General features: G+C 35.8%; 1 protein-coding gene across 1 annotated transcript; it reads left to right on the forward strand.

Moving 5' to 3' along the window:
- Positions 1-4,284: 4,284 nt before the first annotated feature.
- Positions 4,285-19,679, forward strand: LOC121370319 (eukaryotic translation initiation factor 1A, Y-chromosomal-like). The gene is made up of 6 exons (XM_041495463.1): positions 4,285-4,417; positions 9,035-9,118; positions 10,871-10,974; positions 12,280-12,412; positions 15,341-15,426; positions 16,373-19,679. The coding sequence occupies exons 1-6, from the start codon at positions 4,402-4,404 to the stop codon at positions 16,376-16,378; spliced, it is 429 nt and encodes a 142-aa protein (XP_041351397.1). The 5' UTR covers positions 4,285-4,401; the 3' UTR covers positions 16,379-19,679.
- The last annotated feature ends 813 nt before the right edge of the window (positions 19,680-20,492 follow it).

Genomic DNA, 20,492 nt, shown 5'->3' on the forward strand with positions numbered 1-20,492 from the left:
AGGAGATATGTTGGGACTAATCCTAATATTTGTATACCAGTAAGTAACGTGCACACCTTAGGCGTCGACTCTCCACGCTCCGTCACTTCCAGTTGCGCAGTATGGTAAACGTATGCTAATTCACAGAAGAAAGGAATGTAGGGTTGTTGTTTTTGGGGTTGTTGTTTTTTGCAATACCCCAAGACATTATTTAATCAAGAGGCGGGACGTAGCCTAGTGGTAAAGCGCTTGCTTCATGTTAACATTATACGGCGGGACGTAGCCCAGTAGAAAAGCGCTCGTTTGATGCGCGGTCAGCCAAGGATAGATTCTCATCGGTAGGCCTCTTGAGCTATTTCTCGTTCCACCACGAAAAGTATATCAAATGCCGTGGTATGTGCTATCTTATCTGTGAGATGGTGCATACAGAAGATCCATTGTTACTAATGGAAAAATGTAGCTGGTTTCCTCTCTAAAACTATATGTCAAACTATCATGTCTGTGGGATGGTGTGTATAAAAGATATTTTGATTCTAATGGGAAAATGTAGAGGGTTTCCTTTTCAGACTATATGTCAAAATTACCAAATGTTTGATACCCAATATTTAATTATGAATAAATATACGTATGTGTAAATTGACATGTGTATTGATTGCAATCTGTTCATATGTATGTTCATACATGTATATGCTAAGTGGGTCACCTCAGATAAAAATAACTCCAGCAGTTAATTAGTTTTTAAACACAACGGCATATTTTTGACCATTATAGCCGTTTTTTGATAACTTAAATCATACTTTACTTAGATTTTATTGTTTAGATTATCAATTTCCGTACATTCGAAGTGTTTTTGGTCATCCTGGTGTTTTTAATATCACAAAATGCATTTCTTATATTTTTCAAAACGCACGTGCGTCTGAAAAGTAACAGTTATGGAGTCGAGTTTTAGTCTATTTATAGAGAGTATTTCACCATTTCAAAGTCACAGACTCATGTTTCACTCAATTGTAACGTTATCCAAATGTGTTACAGCTTTGTAGATTAACTAAACTTTTAGTGTTAATTTTCACGGGCTGAAACTAGAGTCTATCCCTTTAATATTCGATATTACAATATTTTGTATTATTCATTTGTCTCACAATATACTTCTATGTAGATATATACACCGTGCAGTATCCTAGTGTGTACATATATTAGTATTAACTTCAGTTATCACCATATGTAGCATTCTTTTGTATTTACTAGGTTTTTTTTTATTACAATAAGAGTGTTAACCTGTATTATGTATTAACATGTATTAATGTGTCAATATTGTTACAGCATGTCTAGCCAAGAGACAAACAACCAAGTAGCTTTGTTAATCATTCTTTAATTACTTGTTTGACAAAAGTGAATTATGTTACTTATAGTCCCACAATAATTTATTTTTATTAATGATTACCAGAAAAAGCCTATTCTCGATATTGTTTGTAACATACTAACGCAGTAATCCGTCCTTGATCTTTTACGACTGGGCGGGACGTAGCCCAGTGGCAAATCGCTCGCTCGATGCGCGGTCGGTCTGGGATCGATCCCCGCCGTTGGGCCCATTGGGCTATTTCTCGTTCCAGCCAGTGCACCACGACTGGCCGTGGTATGTACTACCCTGTCTGTGGGATGGTGCATATAAAAGATCCCTTGCTGCTAATCAAAAAGAGTAACCGATGAAGCGGCGACAGCGGGTTTCCTCTCTCAATATATGTGTGGTCCTTAACCATATGTCTGACGCCATATAACCAAAAATAAAATGTGTTGAGTGCGTCGTTAAATAAAACATTTCTTTCTTTCTTTCTTTCTTTTTTTTTTTATCTTTTACGCTTCTAAATTTCTTCAGTGGTTGTTTACAGTAATTGGTATTGGTATTATTTACTTCTTACGTATTTATTTACTAATTCACTCACTCACTCGCTCACTTACTCAATTACTTTCTTACTTACATACATATCTGAGTTGATTTGATTTGATTTGATTTGATTTGATTGATTCATTCATTTAGACAAAATTCTTATTCCAGTTGTGGAGGAGAATTGGGGGGGGGGGGTGTAACAGGAACCTATCTTTTGTGGGCTATCTGAAATATGTTAAAAAAAACTGACTTAAAGGCCCTCAATATTTTAAAAGTTATTAATAATACAAGATGGGTAGCAGATCAAAAGGTTATGCTCCGTCTATATAGAGCTTTAGTAAGATCACAACTTGACTTCGGGTGCATTTTGTACTTGTCGGCACGCAAATCTTACTTGCAGATGCTAGATCATATACATAACCAAAAACCAGGCTTTGTCTTGCAGAGCGCTTGTATGTCGATGCACACGAACCTTGTTTGGATGTTAAACGTGCAAAGCTTTCTCTGCAGTATGTCACCAATAATAAAGCATTGCCGAAACATCCTACATATAATGCGGTGTTTGATAACCAATATATCAAATTGTTTGATGCAAGGCCGAATGATTTCCTTACATTTGGTATTCACATTAAGTTGTGTTTTTTTGTCAGTTTCCATCATTGATTTAACAGACATTTGGTAAACTCATATCTTAATTGTTTTACCACATTTGTGTATGAAACCAACCAAAGTTTTGTTTGATCCTGCGCATCTGAAGAAAGATCGTACAGATGCTGTTGTATCTAAACAATATTTCATAGCAATTCAAGACAGGTACCGTGATTACATAATGTAAATTTACATTCCTGATTATACAGACGGATCCCGGTATGGGAATTATTTGGCTTGTGCTTCCGTGTTTTCACCAGACACAATCATTTCTGTGATACTGCCCAATTCGGCATCAGTCTGTAGTGCTGAAGTTTGGGCAGTCATTAAAGCCTTGTAAGAAATCAAGGATTCTATTGCATCCAACTTTGTTATTTTCATAGACTCACTTTTGTGTCTCTAAGCTTTACGATATATGAAGCTAGAACATCCCTTGGTTGGGATGGTGATACGAAAGTTAACATTTCTTCGTGATAGTGAGTTTTATTCTAAATTTTAATTTTATTTATTTGTGATATTTGTAAAAAAAACAACAAGAAAAAACCCTACCAGTTCTTTACACTGTTTATTAATTTAGCTCTTGATTTTTATATTGATATTGTCATCACTTAATTTTTCACAGTTTGCATTTACCTTGATTTGACACTAAATAGCCGATATATTTTTCGTGCTGGGGTGTCCTTAAACATTCATTCATTCTTTCATTCATTTAGGACACTCGAGCTATTACTAAGCGATTTCATGTGCAAATGGAGTGGGGTTGGGGATCGAATTTTCTTGTCTGTATGTATTTTTGAAAAAGCATAACTCGACCCCCTCCTGAAACGTCGCTCGTCACAGTTTATACTCCCCTCCCGCACAGTTTCCTACACATGCGCCTTCTTGTATATATGGGCTAAATACGAGTAGCTTTCGGTTAAGGCTGAACTGAACCAAAGCAAAGAGTTCAACACACTATAGAGGTTAAAACGAGTGCAGGGTATCCAAAAATGGAACTGCGATTTTCAGTGAAAAGGAAAGTTGCTATTAAAACATATGTTAGGCCTAGGCCTAAATATCTTGAATTGTATATGTGACCTTCCCCCATTTTTTGCAAGTAGGTTAAATATGTGAGGGTGTACTGCCTTAGTGTTTGTTTATTTATACTTAAAATCGTGCTTATCTGGTCTGTCTGTCCAGGACAGTGGGTTAGTGGTTAGCTGTTAAAACTCACTATGGGTAGGAATTGGAACCGAGATGCAAAACCAGCTACTACACCGCCAAGACCGATGCTTCTTTTATAGCTGTTTTCGTGCTATCTTGGCTGTCTGTCCAGAACAGGGCCCTAGGTGTACGATGATACGCTGTTTCTTTTTATTAGCCCAGTAGTAGAGCGCTTGTTGGAGCGCGGTCGGTCTAGGATCGATCCCCATCGGTGGAACCGTTAGGCTATGTCTTGTTCCAGCCAGTGCACCACGACTGGTATATCAAATGCCGTGATATGTGCTATCGTATCTGTGGGATGGTTCATATAAAAGATCCCTTGTTACTAATGGAAAAATGTAGCGGATTTCCTCTCTGAAACTATATGTCAAATTAACAAATGTTTAATAGCCGATGATTAATAAATCAACCTGCTCTAGTGGTGTCGTTAACCAAAAAATTTGTTGGGCTTTTTATGTTAACATTATCGGTAATGGGAATTTATTTTGTCTAATGGAACCTTATTTTTCAAAGACGCGCCTCTTGCGGTAACTTGGAACACCAATTTCCAACAATGCCTTTGGCTTACACGACTTCCGGTTAGGTATTTCACATGTCGCTAGAAGTTTTATCTTGACAATATTGGTTACCAGATTTTGTCTTTATAACTCACTGAAATATCAGTTTGATAAGTTTCTTGTTCCATCATGCCTAAAAATAAAGGTGAGTTTTATTTTCTGAGATTCAGGTCGTAAACCGTCGGTTTTGTTAGGCAAAGTGTTGAAGGCCGTGGCGGTTTTGTTTAACAATAACATCAATCATTATCTTCATGACATGGATGATGAATGATTAATCTAATGTAACTTTTGATATTAAAAATACACCACGATAAGTAATCATCATTGATTTTTAAAGAGTAATATTATATTTGAATTAACAATCAATCCACGTTAAAGGTAGGGTCAACTCAAACAAGAGCCTTCGGCTTATGTGTTGGAAAGATGCATACCCAGACCACCAACACATACTGACACTTTAGCAAATGAAAAACGCGTTATTTTAGAGTTAATAAAAAAACATGATTATTCCTGCTAACTGGGGGCAGCCATTTTGTTTCGTTTTTGTGATGTCCGGTTGGATAGCTTGGGTCGAAGTGACGTCAGCTCCTGACCATCTCCTATATGTACAGTGTTACTGAGTGTAAACAAAAGCAGTAATTTTCGACACGGCGCTTCTCATTGATCAACCTGACTTGTAAAACAGCATAAATGACATAATAATATAATAAACTATTTAACTAAATATATTTCAAGTTGCATTAACAGAACAAAATGGGGTTATAGTATTTTTCTCTGTTTAATAATCCAAAGGAAAAATGTACACTATTAGGCTATTAATATGCTACGTTGGAGCAAAAACTGACAACCCACGATACCCAAGTGATAATTTTCTTTTCTTTGGGACTACGTAATTGGTCAGTTCTGTGGTTTTAGATGGGAAAAGTCTACTTAATCAATAGTTTTACAGAACTATTTACAGTAATAAACCATGTCCATTACAATTTTAGGGGCGACAGGTAATATTCCACAATACCAGTATGTATTTTTGTGTCTAGACAGCGTCAATTAATTGGCTAATCTGGTTACCAATCAAATACAGACCTGCCAATCAGGAATCTCAGGTAGAAGCAACTAACAGCATAGACCAATTAACTAAGAAAACACTCCGCGTATCATTTCAGTACGTAGGTTAATGCATGGGCAAAACATTGTTAATTGTTTCGACTTGTTGTGTAGCCACTTTGACAATGGTATTTTATTTTGTATTGAAAAATAATATATATAGTGCTGGATTTACTTATTGCTGGCTTACTGGGATGTGTATTATTACAGAACATTGCAATATATGACTATTTATCATCCCGCAAAAACCAGGTAGATTGTGTTTCTCTAGTTCTTAAGGCTCATTCCTGACATGACGCGTTAAGTATTACGTAACCACCAGCTCGCCAGAGGGCGTACTCACTCAGATGGTACAAAATGGCTGTGCCCGTTATATATAATAGCCGTCACATTTAACCGTTTTATTAATTAACTATACGATTATACGTGTTGATATTAAAGCCGCACACCCTAGTTCCATCCAGTGAAAATAAATTATAATTTAGTTAATCTACAAACCTGTAACACACTTAGATCACGTTTTTAGCAAATGGAGTGAAAAAGCATGTTTTATATCGATAAATACCATGGGAATCCCCATGTCCCAATTGCTTGAAATAATTTTGAAAGTTAGTATTCTGATGTCACCGGTAAAAGCACAACAATGCCTACGTCACGACAAATTTCACAGACTTGGGGTGCGTTCGTTTCACCTCTCCTGGACATGTTCCAACTGTTCTGTCCTGGTTGTATCCCCTCTCCAGATATCGTAAGACTTAGCAAAATTATTGGTTTTAAGGGTTTGTAACGTTTTGTATTGAGACACTTACTTGTCTGAACTTTATTGTTCAGTGTTCGAGATTAAAAGTTTTGGGCAGTATCCCAGTTGGATACTAACAATTCAAAATCTGGTATCCCACCTGAGAATTTAGTATCCCACTTAAATGAAATTCATAAATAACATCATAACAAATTTGGACGACACCGTTCTCGTTCCCAATCTATTGCTACACCGCAATCAAAATCGCAGAATTCCTGAAATTCGCAATCAAACGGAATTGGCAAAAATATTTGCTGCATCTATTTTTGCGTAATATTGACATAAATTAATATTTAGCAGTAATCAATAAGTGTTTCTGGCATTACTAACGATAAACCTACCTGTATCAATTTTCTGCAGATGTGGAATCGATCAATATCTCAAATAAAATTTGAAGGGAGGAAACATCCAACAAGAACAATAGCGATTTATCTATTCCCAGCATTATACTGAGTACGAGTTGGGGGAGATATTGTTACGGCATAGCATTAGACTGAGTAAGAGCTCAAAAATACTGTTACTTAACTTCACCAGTAAATGACGACTTTCACTGTTTCAGCAAAAAATAAATGCAGGATTAAATAACCCAAGAACCGTATATGGTATCCCGGTGGGATACTGGGTTCTTGAAGTCTGGTATCCAAAATTAAATTCTGGTATCTCCGGGATACTGGGATACCGTTAATCTCTAACACTGTTGTTACTGAAAATGTTCACGAACTGTGAAGAAAAATCTCACAAATGAACAACAACAAATCGGATGTTGATTGCGCGAACCATGCACGAGAAAACAAACCGAACCAAAATGATAACGGTCACGTGATATACCAACGTCTGTGACATTAAAAATAGATTGGACCTCGCTTGCTTAACGGTTTTTTCTTGACAACACGTTTTGTGAAAAAATGCATTTCGTGGTTTTACAAACATCAGGATTACCAAAAAGCACTTCAGGTGAATGGAAATGTGTATTCTAAATAATAAAATGTAAGTAAAGTGCAATTTTATTTGTGAAAAATGGGGTTTAATACATAGTAGCGAAAAACAACACCGTAATGGTTAACAAATAAACGTAACTAGGGTGTGTCCCTTTAAGCAATAATGTGCATTATATATCGTTGAATATGCAGGCCAAATGCCTTAATTGTCCTCTCCTTTAACATATTGCAATAAATTGTAGCTCTTAACAGAATTTTAAGAATTAATTTCCAAAACGCAATAGACCATATCATCAAGGCATATGACAATTTCCAGATTTTGGAGTTAGAAGTAAAGGTATTCTCATACTAGTACAGACAGTAACATTCCATTGAAACACAATCTGTACCCATTCATTTATTGCACAGGATGTTAAAACTGCTTCATTTGTGTGTTAAAAATCGCAGTCTGACTAAGGTTGACAACAGTCACTTTTTGCACCCTTGTTTTGGCTTCGTACACAACAAATATAACCTATCTTACTGTAATTTTACTTGAAATCCATATTACGTAAAAGGTCCACCTTTTTAATCACAAGATTTAAAACTTCAAACACATTCAGGTGCATTAATCATGTTCAACTCCATGGCTAGTGATATTCAGTGTTGGGTTAGTAAATAACTACTGTTCAAGTCTATTGCCATGCCAGACGGCTAGTGAATTTTTTTGGTCAAATATTGCAGAACTTACCCGGTAAGTCTATTTTGTAAATATGAATATCCTGCCTACACCCTAACCCACCAATGTTAGTGTTTTTAAGCTCTATCTCCCACTTTAGGTAACATATTTGATTATTACTAGTATTTAGTAAAATTGTATAAACTTGAAGTAAAGTAGGGCTTGTGAATTTTTAATCGTGGCTAGTAAATTTCTAAAATCACTGATCCCATGGCTAGTGGATTTTATAATAATTCTAGAAGCCCTGTTCAAACAAGAAATTTTCATTTGGAATTTTTCCAGCATTCTTAAAACGGAAATGTCATGTACCTAGTTTATGGTCATTGTAAGGAAATGTCATGTACCTAGTTTATGGTCATTGTAAGGAAATGCAAAGTGACATCTTTTGAATACTGATGTGAATTCGTATTCAAAATTAGCTATATTATTACAATGCTTTGCCATATTAAAATAAAAACTGGTCTACTAACCGTGTCCCGTGTCAAACAAGCAGACAATGCTGTTTACAGGTCAGTATGTATATATATATTTTTTTCTTCATAATTCTGGACAAAATATTAATTTTAAGATTTAAAAAATGAAAGAAATAAAAAGTACCTTTTGTCAAATATATCATATATATAAAAATTACCATTGAATATGTTTTATTTATTGTGTACAAAGCCAAAACAAGGGTCTGAAAAGTGACTCCTTGAGAGCCAAAACAAGTAAATGCTAAATTAGGTAGAGCATCATTAGATATTTACAAAATATTGACATGTCAGTTTAATATGAAAGACATAATCGACGAAAATCAGTTTTATTCTATTTCCGACACTACTTTAGTCATTTGTAAAAAAAATTCTATATGCTGTCGAAATTCTATATCTGTGCTCTGGTGTACTGACTCCAGGTACAGATACTGTCATTCTTTATACAATTCAATCAAAATATCATCCTTTTTTTGTGTGTTCACGTGGTGTCAATGGATGACACCATTTTGACAGATGATTGGTTCATCTACAAATCTCAGGACATTTTCAGTCACATCCATCTCGAGACCGATGCCTTCATCCATTCAAAATCAAACATGTTTAGCATTAAATAAAGGCACCATAGCCATAATGCAGGTTAGTCGCGCACACAGAGTTTTATGCTGGACTAATTTCTAACACACATTTTGCTTTACATTATAATACATATATGTAAATGTTTCTTTTAAAGGTAAGGGAGGTAAAAACCGAAGGAGGGGAAAGAATGAAAATGAAAACGAGAAGAGAGAGTTGGTTTTCAAGGAGGATGGGCAAGGTATGTTCGATGCAAATAAAACACAGTGGCAGTCTGAACGTGTGTATCCACCCATATTAATTATCATTAATCTTTTGTGAAGGTTTTCTTCTGTATATAAAGTAAATGGGCAATATGCAAAGTTTTGAAATTATTAGAACCAAAGAGGTCTATATTTAAAAGCAAAAGCTCTCTCGCTTTTAAATATAAACATTTAACCATAAAATAATTTGAAAAAATTATTTAAGAATCTTTAGTGGATGACCAATAGAATATTGGGCACGTTTAGTTGAGGTGAACTGTCACTCTAGATAACGTTATGCCAGAATATGTTGCTGTTGTCTTCCTGCAACACATCTGTCTCTGATTGCCATATACCAGCATCATGGTTAGGCCATTGGTCTACAGGCTGGTAGGTACTGGGTTCGGATCCCAGTCGAGGCTTGGGATTTTTAATCCAGATAACGACTCCAAACCTCGAGTGAGTGCTCCGCAAGGCTTAATGGGTAGGTGTAAACCGACCAGTGATCCGTAACTGATTCAGCAAAGGCCATGGTTTGTGCTATCCTGCCTGTGGGAAGCGCAAATAAAAGATCCCTTGCTGTTAATCAGAAAGAGTAGCTCATGTAGTGGCAACAGCGGGTTTCCTCTCAAAATCTGTGTGGTCCTTAACCATATGTCTGACGCCATATAACCATAAATAAAAGGTGTTGAGTGCATCGTTAAATAAAACATTTCTTTCTTTCTGGTTGCCATATCTAGTTGCCGACAGTCTACTTAACAGCTTTTGTGGATTTGATGGTTTTTTAAGATTTGTTATGATGTGTTAAGATATAAATTTAGTTGTACATACTGGATGTGACTGTTCAACATGGTCTGCGAGTACCTTTTTACCGGATGTGTGTTGGTAGCATGTTGGCTAAATCATAGAACCATAAGACTGTTAGTACTATGTCATTGTGTAACATACTCAACCATTGCCATGATTACTACAAACAGTTTCTGATGGGCTCAATTATCACAGGCATGGAACTGAAATTTTTTTGAAAAAGTGCTTTTCTTAAAATTTGATACCATGACTGTAAAAGAAGTTGAAAGAATGAAGGAGATGCCATCTCGGGAAGAAGGAATAAGACTATTAAGAGCAGTGGAGAAAAAAATAGTTTTAAATCCAATCAGAATCTGCATGTAACTTACAATTATTGTAATTGAGTCATAGTGTATTTTACTGTGAAAATTGCAGATAAAATCAAGTTGATCGCTTATTTTGTATATGTTCTTTAATGTTTTTTAAAGTTTATTTTTGTTTAATGACACCACTAGAGCACATTGATTTATTAATCATCGGCTATTGGATGTCAAACATATGGTCATTATGACACTGTCATAGAGTGGAAACATGCTACAATATTTCCATTAATTGCAGGGGATCTTTTATATGCACCATCCCACAGACAGGATAGTACATACCATGGCCTTTGATATACCTGTTGTGGTGCACTAGCTGGAATGAGAAATAGCCCAGTGGGCCCACCGACGGGGATCGATCCCAAACCGACCATGCATCAAGCAATCGTTTTGCCACTGGGCTATGTCACGCCCCCGTACATGTAAGATACTGACGCCCAATAACCGCTGTGTATTTTTGTGTCATTAAAAACAGTTCATTCATTCATTCATTGGAAGATAGTGATAACTATCTCATGCCTCACACTCGTTAGAGATTGAAAATGTGCATAATTTAATTATATGCAAGATATTTTGTTCCTTTAGAATATGCTCAAGTTACCAAGATGCTTGGAAATGGGCGGTTGGAAGCGCTGTGCTTTGATGGAGTAAAAAGGTTATGTCACATCCGAGGGAAGCTTCGTAAAAAGGTTTGCTATTTGTATGCCACATTTACTGTTACTGAACATGTCCTTGGTTGCAGTCATCTAATCATAATCTCCAGCCAGTGCACCACGACTGGTACATCAAAGGTTGTGGGATGGTGGGAAAGATCCCTTGCTGCTAATTGATAAGTATAGCCCATGAAGTGGCGACAGCGGGTTTGGTCCCTCAATATCAGTGTGGTCCTTAACCACATGTCCGACACCATATAACCGTAAAATAAAATGTGTTGAGTGCGTCGTTAAATAAAACATTTCCTAATCATAATAATATATAGAATAAGGCCATATAAACAAATTAGTTGGGGAGAGTCCCATCCTGCCCACCTGAAAGACCACATTTAGGCTAAACACCTCATGATGTATCCTTTTTTTTTTCCCCCTTTGCTGTAGAAAAGTCTAATATAAATTTTGTGATATTGAACTGATTTGTTTTTCTGGATATGACCCAGTGTCATCACCAACTTGACTCATCATGTTTGGAGGGAATTCAGGGCTACCTTTGTCATTCGCCTATTGTAAATTTTAGGAACAATTGGCGAATTTTATTTTGATTTGGCAAACAAATTTCATGTACTAATTGCTATTTTTGGGGAAAAATAACAGTGATTTAACATTTTTTAAAGATGATTTAGCAAAATGTTTTGCGCATCCAGGTCTAGCCCTGGAATTGCAACGAAAATAGCATTTTAGCATCTCAAACCCATTTTCCAACATGAAATATTGAAAACAGCCTACCTATATATATGCATGTTCAAATTCTTAATTATACAATCAAAAAAAAAATGTCTGTCCATCCCATATATGTATAGGAAGTTGCCAACTGATTTTTTTAATGGCTTAATAGTAATGTTGTATTAAAATGACACTTGAAATTTAGATTTCTTATTGGATGGTTTTTAAATTATATGTTTATATTTTGTTTGGTTGTTTATAATATAATAATTATTCAGACACATAGGTAAAATAAATTTTGAAACTTATCTCCAGCATCATCAGTATAATTACAATGATTTACGTTGTGTATATGGTTTTATTCTTTTTTTTTGTAATACAGAGATCCATATAATGTTCAGAATGTGAAGCTGTGGTGTGTTCACCTGGCTGTGGATTTTTGAAGCTTTCTTGGCGTTATGAAATTGTAAAACCATCATAGACCATAGCGTCACTACAGCACATGCCATAGTGACATCGTAGCCTACAGAGGTTTTACTGTTTCATAGTGCTAAGATAGCTTAGAAAAAATTGGCCCTGGCCGGTAGAAATGTTTAACACTTTTGATCTGTGTTGTAGGTGTGGATCAATGGTGGTGACATCATATTGCTCGGTCTCCGTGACTACCAGGACAATAAGGCTGATGTCATACAGAAATACACGCCAGACGAAGCCAGAAACTTGAAAGCTTATGGTGAACTGCCAGAAAATGGTAAGTATCAGTTTTGTTTTAATTTGTCTGTCTGACTGTATATTGTTTTTAAATGATCTCGACAATATGTGGTCAAAACACTGAATTGAATAAAACCTGCATCTGCCTTTTTTTTTAACTCAGTGAACTTTGTCGTCACTTCAGTTTTGAATATTAATTTTACGTCACATTCTAGCCTGATCAACTGATAATTTTCAGAACTAAAATGGTATAATAATCTGGGTTAGCAGAAATTTTAGCCAGGCTGTTTATTAAACTTTAAACACTGCAGACACTTATTTACCAACAAAATATTAATCTTGTAATGTAATTATTTAAAAATTTGCAGTTGGTGAATTTTAAGAGTGATGCATCTAGCCCAGTTAATCAAGTTTGTCAAGCATTTCTCTGACACATTTGTCCAATTTTAATCGAGTATGTTTCATGATAGAATAAACTGAATATTGTGCAGAGTTGTTTCCCTTCTGGTTATGTAGTGTCTATTTTCTAAATGAAGTTTCATGATAGAATAAACTGAATATTGTGCAGAGTTGTTTCCCTTCTGGTTATGTAGTGTCTATTTTCTAAATGAAGTTTACTAAATATTATATTCTTTGTAATTTATACTTTTATTCAACGCCATAACTGCTGTTGGTTTCAAACACTTTCTGAAGAGAATAATTACAGTTCCAGTGATCATTTTGGAACCCAATGGTTCACCATATCACCAATTGGCTGTTAATGTGAATTTCAAGTTGCATAAACAAACAGGGGCCTAATTCACTAAACTCTCACAACTTTTCAATCTTGCAGTGTAATGCTAAAAGACTTGCAAAGAGGATGCTTTGTTGTCTAGCAGAGCCTAAGAGACCTTTGCGAATTAGGCCCCAGAATAGCAGTTTGCATGAATATTGTGCCGTTACTAAAACATCTTTGCAAATCCTTTTGAACTCATTTCACCTGTTTTAGCATACACCAGTGCAGCATGCCTGGTATATCAAAGCAGTGTTCAACAAATGTTTGAAAAAGTTACTAGCCCTTACAAAAACTTTGGCTAGTAATACAGTTAACAGTTTCCACTAGCCTAGACTAAAAATTCACTAAGCAGGGCTGAGGGCTAGTGGTTTTGTCGGACACCACAAGGGCATGCTATATGCTATCGTCTCTGATAAAGACTATGTGTTTTGTCGGACACCACAAGGGCATGCTATATGCTATCGTCTCTGATAAAGACTATGTGTTTTGTCGGACACCACAAGGGCATGCTATATGCTATCGTCTCTGATAAACACTACATTATGTGTTTTATCGGACACTGCAAGGGCATGCTATGTGCTGTCGTCTCTGATAAAGACTATGTGTTTTGTCGGACACCACAAGGGCATGCTATGTGCTATCGTCTCTGATAAAGACTACATTATGTGTTTTGTCGGACACCGCAAGGGCATGCTATGTGCTATCGTCTCTGATAAAGACTACATTATGTGTTTTGTCGGACACCGCAAGGGCATGCTATGTGCTATCGTCTCTGATAAAGACTACATTATGTGTTTTGTCGGACACCGCAAGGGCATGCTATGTGCTATCGTCTCTGATAAAGATTATGTGTTTTGTCGGACACCGCAAAGGCATGCTATGTGCTATCGTCTCTGATAAAGACTACATTATGTGTTTTGTCGGACACCACAAGGGCATGCTATGTGCTATCGTCTCTGATAAAGACTACATTATGTGTTTTGTCGGACACCGCAAGGGCATGCTATGTATATCGTCTCTGATAAAGACTACATTATGTGTTTTGTCGGACACCGCAAGGGCATGCTATGTGCTATCGTCTCTGATAAAGACTACATTATGTGTTTTGTCTGACACCGCAAGGGCATGCTATGTGCCATCGTCTGTGATAAAGACTACATTATGTGTTTTGTCGGACACCGCAAGGGCATGCTATGTGCTATCGTCTCTGATAAAGACTACATTATGTGTTTTGTCTGACACCGCAAGGGCATGCTATGTGCCATCGTCTGTGATAAAGACTACATTATGTGTTTTGTCGGACACCGCAAGGGCATGCTATGTGCTATCGTCTCTGATAAAGACTACATTATGTGTTTTGTCTGACACCGCAAGGGCATGCTATGTGCCATCGTCTGTGATAAAGACTACATTATGTGTTTTGTCGGACACCGCAAGGGCATGCTATGTGCTATCGTCTCTGATAAAGACTACATTATGTGTTTTGTCTGACACCGCAAGGGCATGCTATGTGCCATCGTCTGTGATAAAGACTGTGTTTTGTCGGACACCGCAAGGGCATGCTATGTGCTATCTTCTCTGATAAAGACTACATTATGTGTTTTGTCGGACACCGCAAGGGCATGCTATGTGCTATCTTCTCTGATAAAGACTACATTATGTGTTTTGTCGGACACTGCAAGGGCATGGTATGTGCTATCTTCTCTGATAAAGACTACATTATGTGTTTTGTTGTGAAATCGTTATGCTCAGGCTTGGAATGAATTCTTCAAGTGTCTCCTTCACAGTCTAAACCATAGGAAGGGATGTATTTGGGTTGCATTCTAGTAAATTCATGGACAAGTTCATTTTTAAATTTGCGTTATTTTAAGAAAAATATAATTTGGCTGCAACATGACGTTATAGCGTATATCAGACAAAGCACAATTTTAATATCCTGTGGGCAACGATCATATTTTGACAGAAACTCTAGATAATGTCGCATTGCAGAATTGTTCTAATATCAGTATACCTTCACTCCTAACTCCATAAATTGAAAATTGGTGTACCACGTTTTGGAAATGAACTCTTCAACTGTATAACTTCTACAAGTACATTTTTTCTAGAAGTACATTTTTTCTTTTATGTGATTTTATTATTGGATGCAAATTATTAGAAACATCTAAATTTGAAATTTGTTTTTCTCATCTACAGCTAAAATCAATGAGGCAATTGGTGATGAAGAACTTGATGACAATGTCACCTTTGACTTTGATGGTGATGATGAAGATATTGACGAGGTAAATATTCTAATATGTCAACTACTCATTCTAGGAGCGTGAAATGAAACAGCTCACCTTCAAAATGTTTTACTTACTGTAATAGTGTTATAAGTATTGGTTTAACGTTAGAACTAGGATTAATAATATCTTTAATAGATTAATTTCTTCACATTCCCAACCATTGGCCCATGAATGGTATATTCCTTTTATCACAGTTTTCTCTCTCAAACACGCTCACTGTCTGTCTGTCTCCCCACGACTGGTATATCAAAGGCCGTGGTATGTGCTGTCCTGTCTATGGGATGGTGCATATAAAAGATCCCTTGCTGCTAATCGTAAAAAGTAGCGACAACGGGTTTTCTTTCTCAATATCGGTGTGGTCCTTATTCATGTTTGATGCCATATAACTGTAAATAAAATGTGTTGAGTGCATGGTTAAATAAAACATTTCCTTCCTACTCTGTCTGTGTTTCTTTGGCTCTCTCTCTCTCTCTATCTCTCTCTCTCTCTCTCTCTCTCTCTCTCTCTCTCTCTCTCTCTCTCTCTCAGTGTAATGTATACACCGTTGAACTCTTTCCTAAATGGCAGACACAAATTATGAAAAAATTGTCACGGTTAACACTGAAAGGTGGGATTTTTTTTAAGTTGGCCAAGTTGTGAACATTTTAGTATCTTCAAGATACAGTATCAAAACTCATTTAATTTATGTAACCTTTTACTAGTCTCTATTGAAGCAGTATACTAATCAACCATTAGCTGTCTGGAATGCCTCATAATTAAAGTATTGATAACCATTCTTATTGCTCAGTATGCTAGCCGAAAGAGTTGTATTATTACTGTTTAATTACAATTATGCTCTTTTAATACATGTACTACATATTGGACAGAGTAATATTATGATATTGGCAATTTATATTCTTTTGTGTTTGGATAAATTAACCTACAATTTTTTTTTCTTTTTCAGATTTGATGAATAGAGGTTGGGGTTTTTTCTGTGGTCCATCATTATTTTTTCTGAAACAAAGAGCCTTGCTGAGGAGGAAATGTTTGTGTAAAAACTTGTTCAGTTGAACTGAAATCAAACATGAGATTGTATGTCATTTAGGCTAAATACCTCATGGTGTATCGTTTTTTTTCTTTGCTGTGAAAAAGTCTTATGTAAATTTTGTGATATTAAACAGTATTCTATTTTGTTACATTAAATATTGTTTAATGAACTGAACTTTTGAGTGAAAAAAACACACATGATATTGAGGTTTTTACAGAAATTATTTCATTTCGACTTTCCACAGATTTTGGGGATACAGCATGGTGTAAAATATGAACTACACTGTTTGAAAGCATTTGTACATACTAGTATATCATTGAATATGACATGTAGTTTTATTTTATTTTTCGCCAGCTGCTTAATATTGTGGAATATCGCAGGCTCAGGTGTGTTTTGGTCACATACTATGCATTTATCAAATAAGGAGCCTACGTCTTGAATTATTCTTCTCAGTGTAATATTTTTTTTGAATTAACTATAATTCAAGGCATACCTATCCTAAAATAATGAGGTGTGTGGGTCAGTAAAAAAGAAAGAAGCGATTCATGGCACATTAATGTAGGGTGTTCACTAACAAGAGAAATAGTGCTCTTGTAAACTTAAAAGTGATCTTTTTCATACATTTTTCTCATGGCTCACCCTGGAAAGAATTTTCAGATATGTGGATTATTTCCTCGAATATTATTTTAAAGGGGGTTCATTTAAACAAAATTTTATTGGCCAACTTCTAAAATTTTATGTTATAGTCATTTTGTATCAAAGTTAGTTGATATAGCTATGGGGAAGGTGAGCCTTGTTTTCTTCAGGGGCAACTGCCTCTTGTAATGCTACACTACTAAATATGGCTGTGCAGTTAAACAATAGTTTTTCAACAATAGTTTTTAAGTACAGATATCGACGCCATTACTTGCACTCAGTGTAAGGGAAGGCCAAGGTAGTTTCACTAGTGAAAGACCTTAAATGCAGCCTTGTTTGATTAAAGAACGAAAAAAGTTACAATTCAAAGAATTTGCCATGTCCATAATGCTACTATTAATCTTATTCCATGTTCTTAGAGTAATATTTTATAAATGTGAAAATTGTGTTTGTACAGTTCGTAATGGGTGTTTGTACAGTTCGTAATGGGTGTTAAAGAGAGAGGACATTTGGGGCCTTAACTGTTGCCTATTCCAGCCCCAAGTTGAGCCAGTGAAGGTTTCGCTAAAATTCATGAACTTTTTAATTGGTTCCCAACATTGCCATTTGGTTTACCGTGAAGCACATGAACTAGTCTAGCGGACGTTTTTCTGCTCAGTCTGGCTGAACTCGGCCCAGGTGTACATGATATATAGAGATGACAAACATTTTCAGATTTTTCTGGAATTTTGTGTCACATGGAAACTATTCACGTCCTTGTTCTGTGATAGGAAAAAGCTCCTGTTCGCAAAGTTTTTATGATTTAATTGTTCCCAGTCATTTTCGTCTCTTGATAGATAGCTAATTGTCTTCAATTATACGTAATAAACTACAATTTTTAAAACAATTTTTAAAAACCTAACAACAGTATGTCGCCATCCTGCCCCACCCCATACTTAGTGGCCGACTGTCACCTATTATTCATATTTATAATTACTTCCCCTTTTCCATCCCACACTTTCAAAATGTTTACCCATGGTTCTGCACTGTTATGTGTTGGTGCACACCTACAGAAATGAACTGATGGAATTCGATATGAATGTTGTATATTGTAACATAAAATAAAACCTGTTTTAACTGTACATATGTTAGAGCCACAAGGTGCTATCTCCATTTGTAATCAGATGGGTTCAGTGCACTATCATGACTGAATGATATTCTATCTGATATTAAATCTCACCTTTTGATATTCTGCACACGTTTTCTTAAAGTATTGTCTGTCTGATTCATAAATTGTGATGGTCAGAATGTGCTGTATGTATATCACATGCATAGGAAGGTGCCAAAAAGGTGGGGGGCACACACACACACACACACACATATATATATATATATATATATATACATATATATATATATAAAATCTAAAAGCCATCGCTGCTGCTACAAAGTGCACATGCCCCCCTTGCGCCCCACTTCCTACGCCATTGTACATGTATATGCTAAATTCAGTAGCACAAAACATTCTTCGCCATGAACAAAAATCATGGCGAACTGAAGATCTCCTGAAATTGTGCTTGGTGAGCAATCGCATGAAATTTCAAATAAAATTTAGGAACAATTTCCTTAGAAGGTGATGATTTGCTGCTCTTACAGGTAGTACAGGTGATCGCTTACCTTTCCTAGCGAAGATTGCAAACATTGGAGATCACACCTTTTGGTTCTAGCAGGTGGTGTTAGTGATTGTTAATTAAGTCGGGTGTCATTTCACCAATCACATGGTTGTATATGGTATTTGATGAACTTGAAAGCCCAATGATAAAAGCCAGATGATGATGATTACATTGTTGAGAGTTAAACACTGATTGAGATATCACTAATATTTATATCCAGTGTATTACCTGTAATTGTTATTAGTTATCACCAACTTGAAGAATCTTTCCCAAGTTTGTTGCTATAATAACATGTTAAAAAGTCTATTTTCTTGTTCAGACTAATAGTATGTCTGTATATACAATTTGTTTCTGAATGTTTAAATGTCTGTGTAGCCCATACTGGATTTTACCACCCAATAATTTTATACTTGTGAAAAAGTATATATTAGTAAGTAAAATGTTCAAGCTTTTGATCGTTTAGTTGACCAAGAAACATTGAATATACAGATACTTATATATTCTGAACAAGAAACATATTTAGTCATTAAAAAAGCTCAAATTAGTCTAAATCACAGGTACCCCCAAACAAAAACCCCTAATACAAATACTATAGTTACATATATACTCTATATTATATAATGTTATTATAACATATCTGACGTTAATGTTTGGGGATACCTGTGGTCGAAACCACCACCTCATATTGTCTGATGATCTGATGTACCTTTATGTTCACCTATTTTGAGCTTTCAAATCGAGAATCCTGCAAGTTTGGCATTTGGGTTTTTTCCCGAACAGAATGGTGGTGGATTGAAAAAAGCACAAAACTGCCATTGTCATCTGGTCTTGTTGGTACCAAATAATGTATTTACTATAATTATAATGTCATGAGGTAATGTATGACTTTTTGTCATTTGTCTATTTAATTTCAATAAAACAGAACTACAAACAAACTAGTAGTTATTCTCTTGTTGTTAATGTTGTGTAAAAACATATCAATGTTTGAAACGGGTAATTACTGAATACAAGCATTTGATTACAAGAATTGACAGTGTTGAATACTTGGAGAATCTATGATACCTGAATATGTGTGCTAATACTACATACAACAGGTACTCATTCCAGCCAGTGCAACTCGACTGATAAACCAAAGGCTGTGGTATGTGCTATCCTGTCTGGTATGATGCATACTTAAAAAATCCCTTATTACTAGTGGGAAAATGCAGCAGATGTCAGTTACCAAATATCCAGTAGCTAATGATTAATAAATCAATGTGCTCTAGTGGTGTCGTTAATGTTTTAATAATAAAAATACAAATATGCGTGTACCTTGAAGCACTGTAGGTTTCATCTTCGTCTGTCGCACGTTTTCCAAATGTTTTTTGAAGATCTAAGGCTTTGAGATATTAAGTTGAAATTTTGTGTATAGCTTTATTAGGTACTGTTACAGATGAAGTTTAACTTTCACGGCAATTTACCGACTTTTGACAAAGTTGTGGCCCTTGAACTTAGGACCTATGAAAATTAGTTTTCCGGACTTTTTGTTTTGCAATACCTGAAAATACTGAGGTGACATTTTGTATATAGCTTTATCATGTACCGTTACTGATCAAGTTTAACTTTCATAGTGATTTACCCACTTTTCACAGATGTTTGGCCCTTGAATTTAGGAGATACGAAAAAATGTGTTGGGTCAGGTAGGGGACGTGTATTGCTTTAGCAGTACTGTCAAAATGCTTGTTTTGTACAAACGCGATGGACTTTTC

This window comes from Gigantopelta aegis, chromosome 4 (assembly GCF_016097555.1).
Source record: "Gigantopelta aegis isolate Gae_Host chromosome 4, Gae_host_genome, whole genome shotgun sequence".
In the NCBI taxonomy this organism is placed as follows: Eukaryota; Metazoa; Mollusca; class Gastropoda; order Neomphalida; family Peltospiridae; genus Gigantopelta; species Gigantopelta aegis.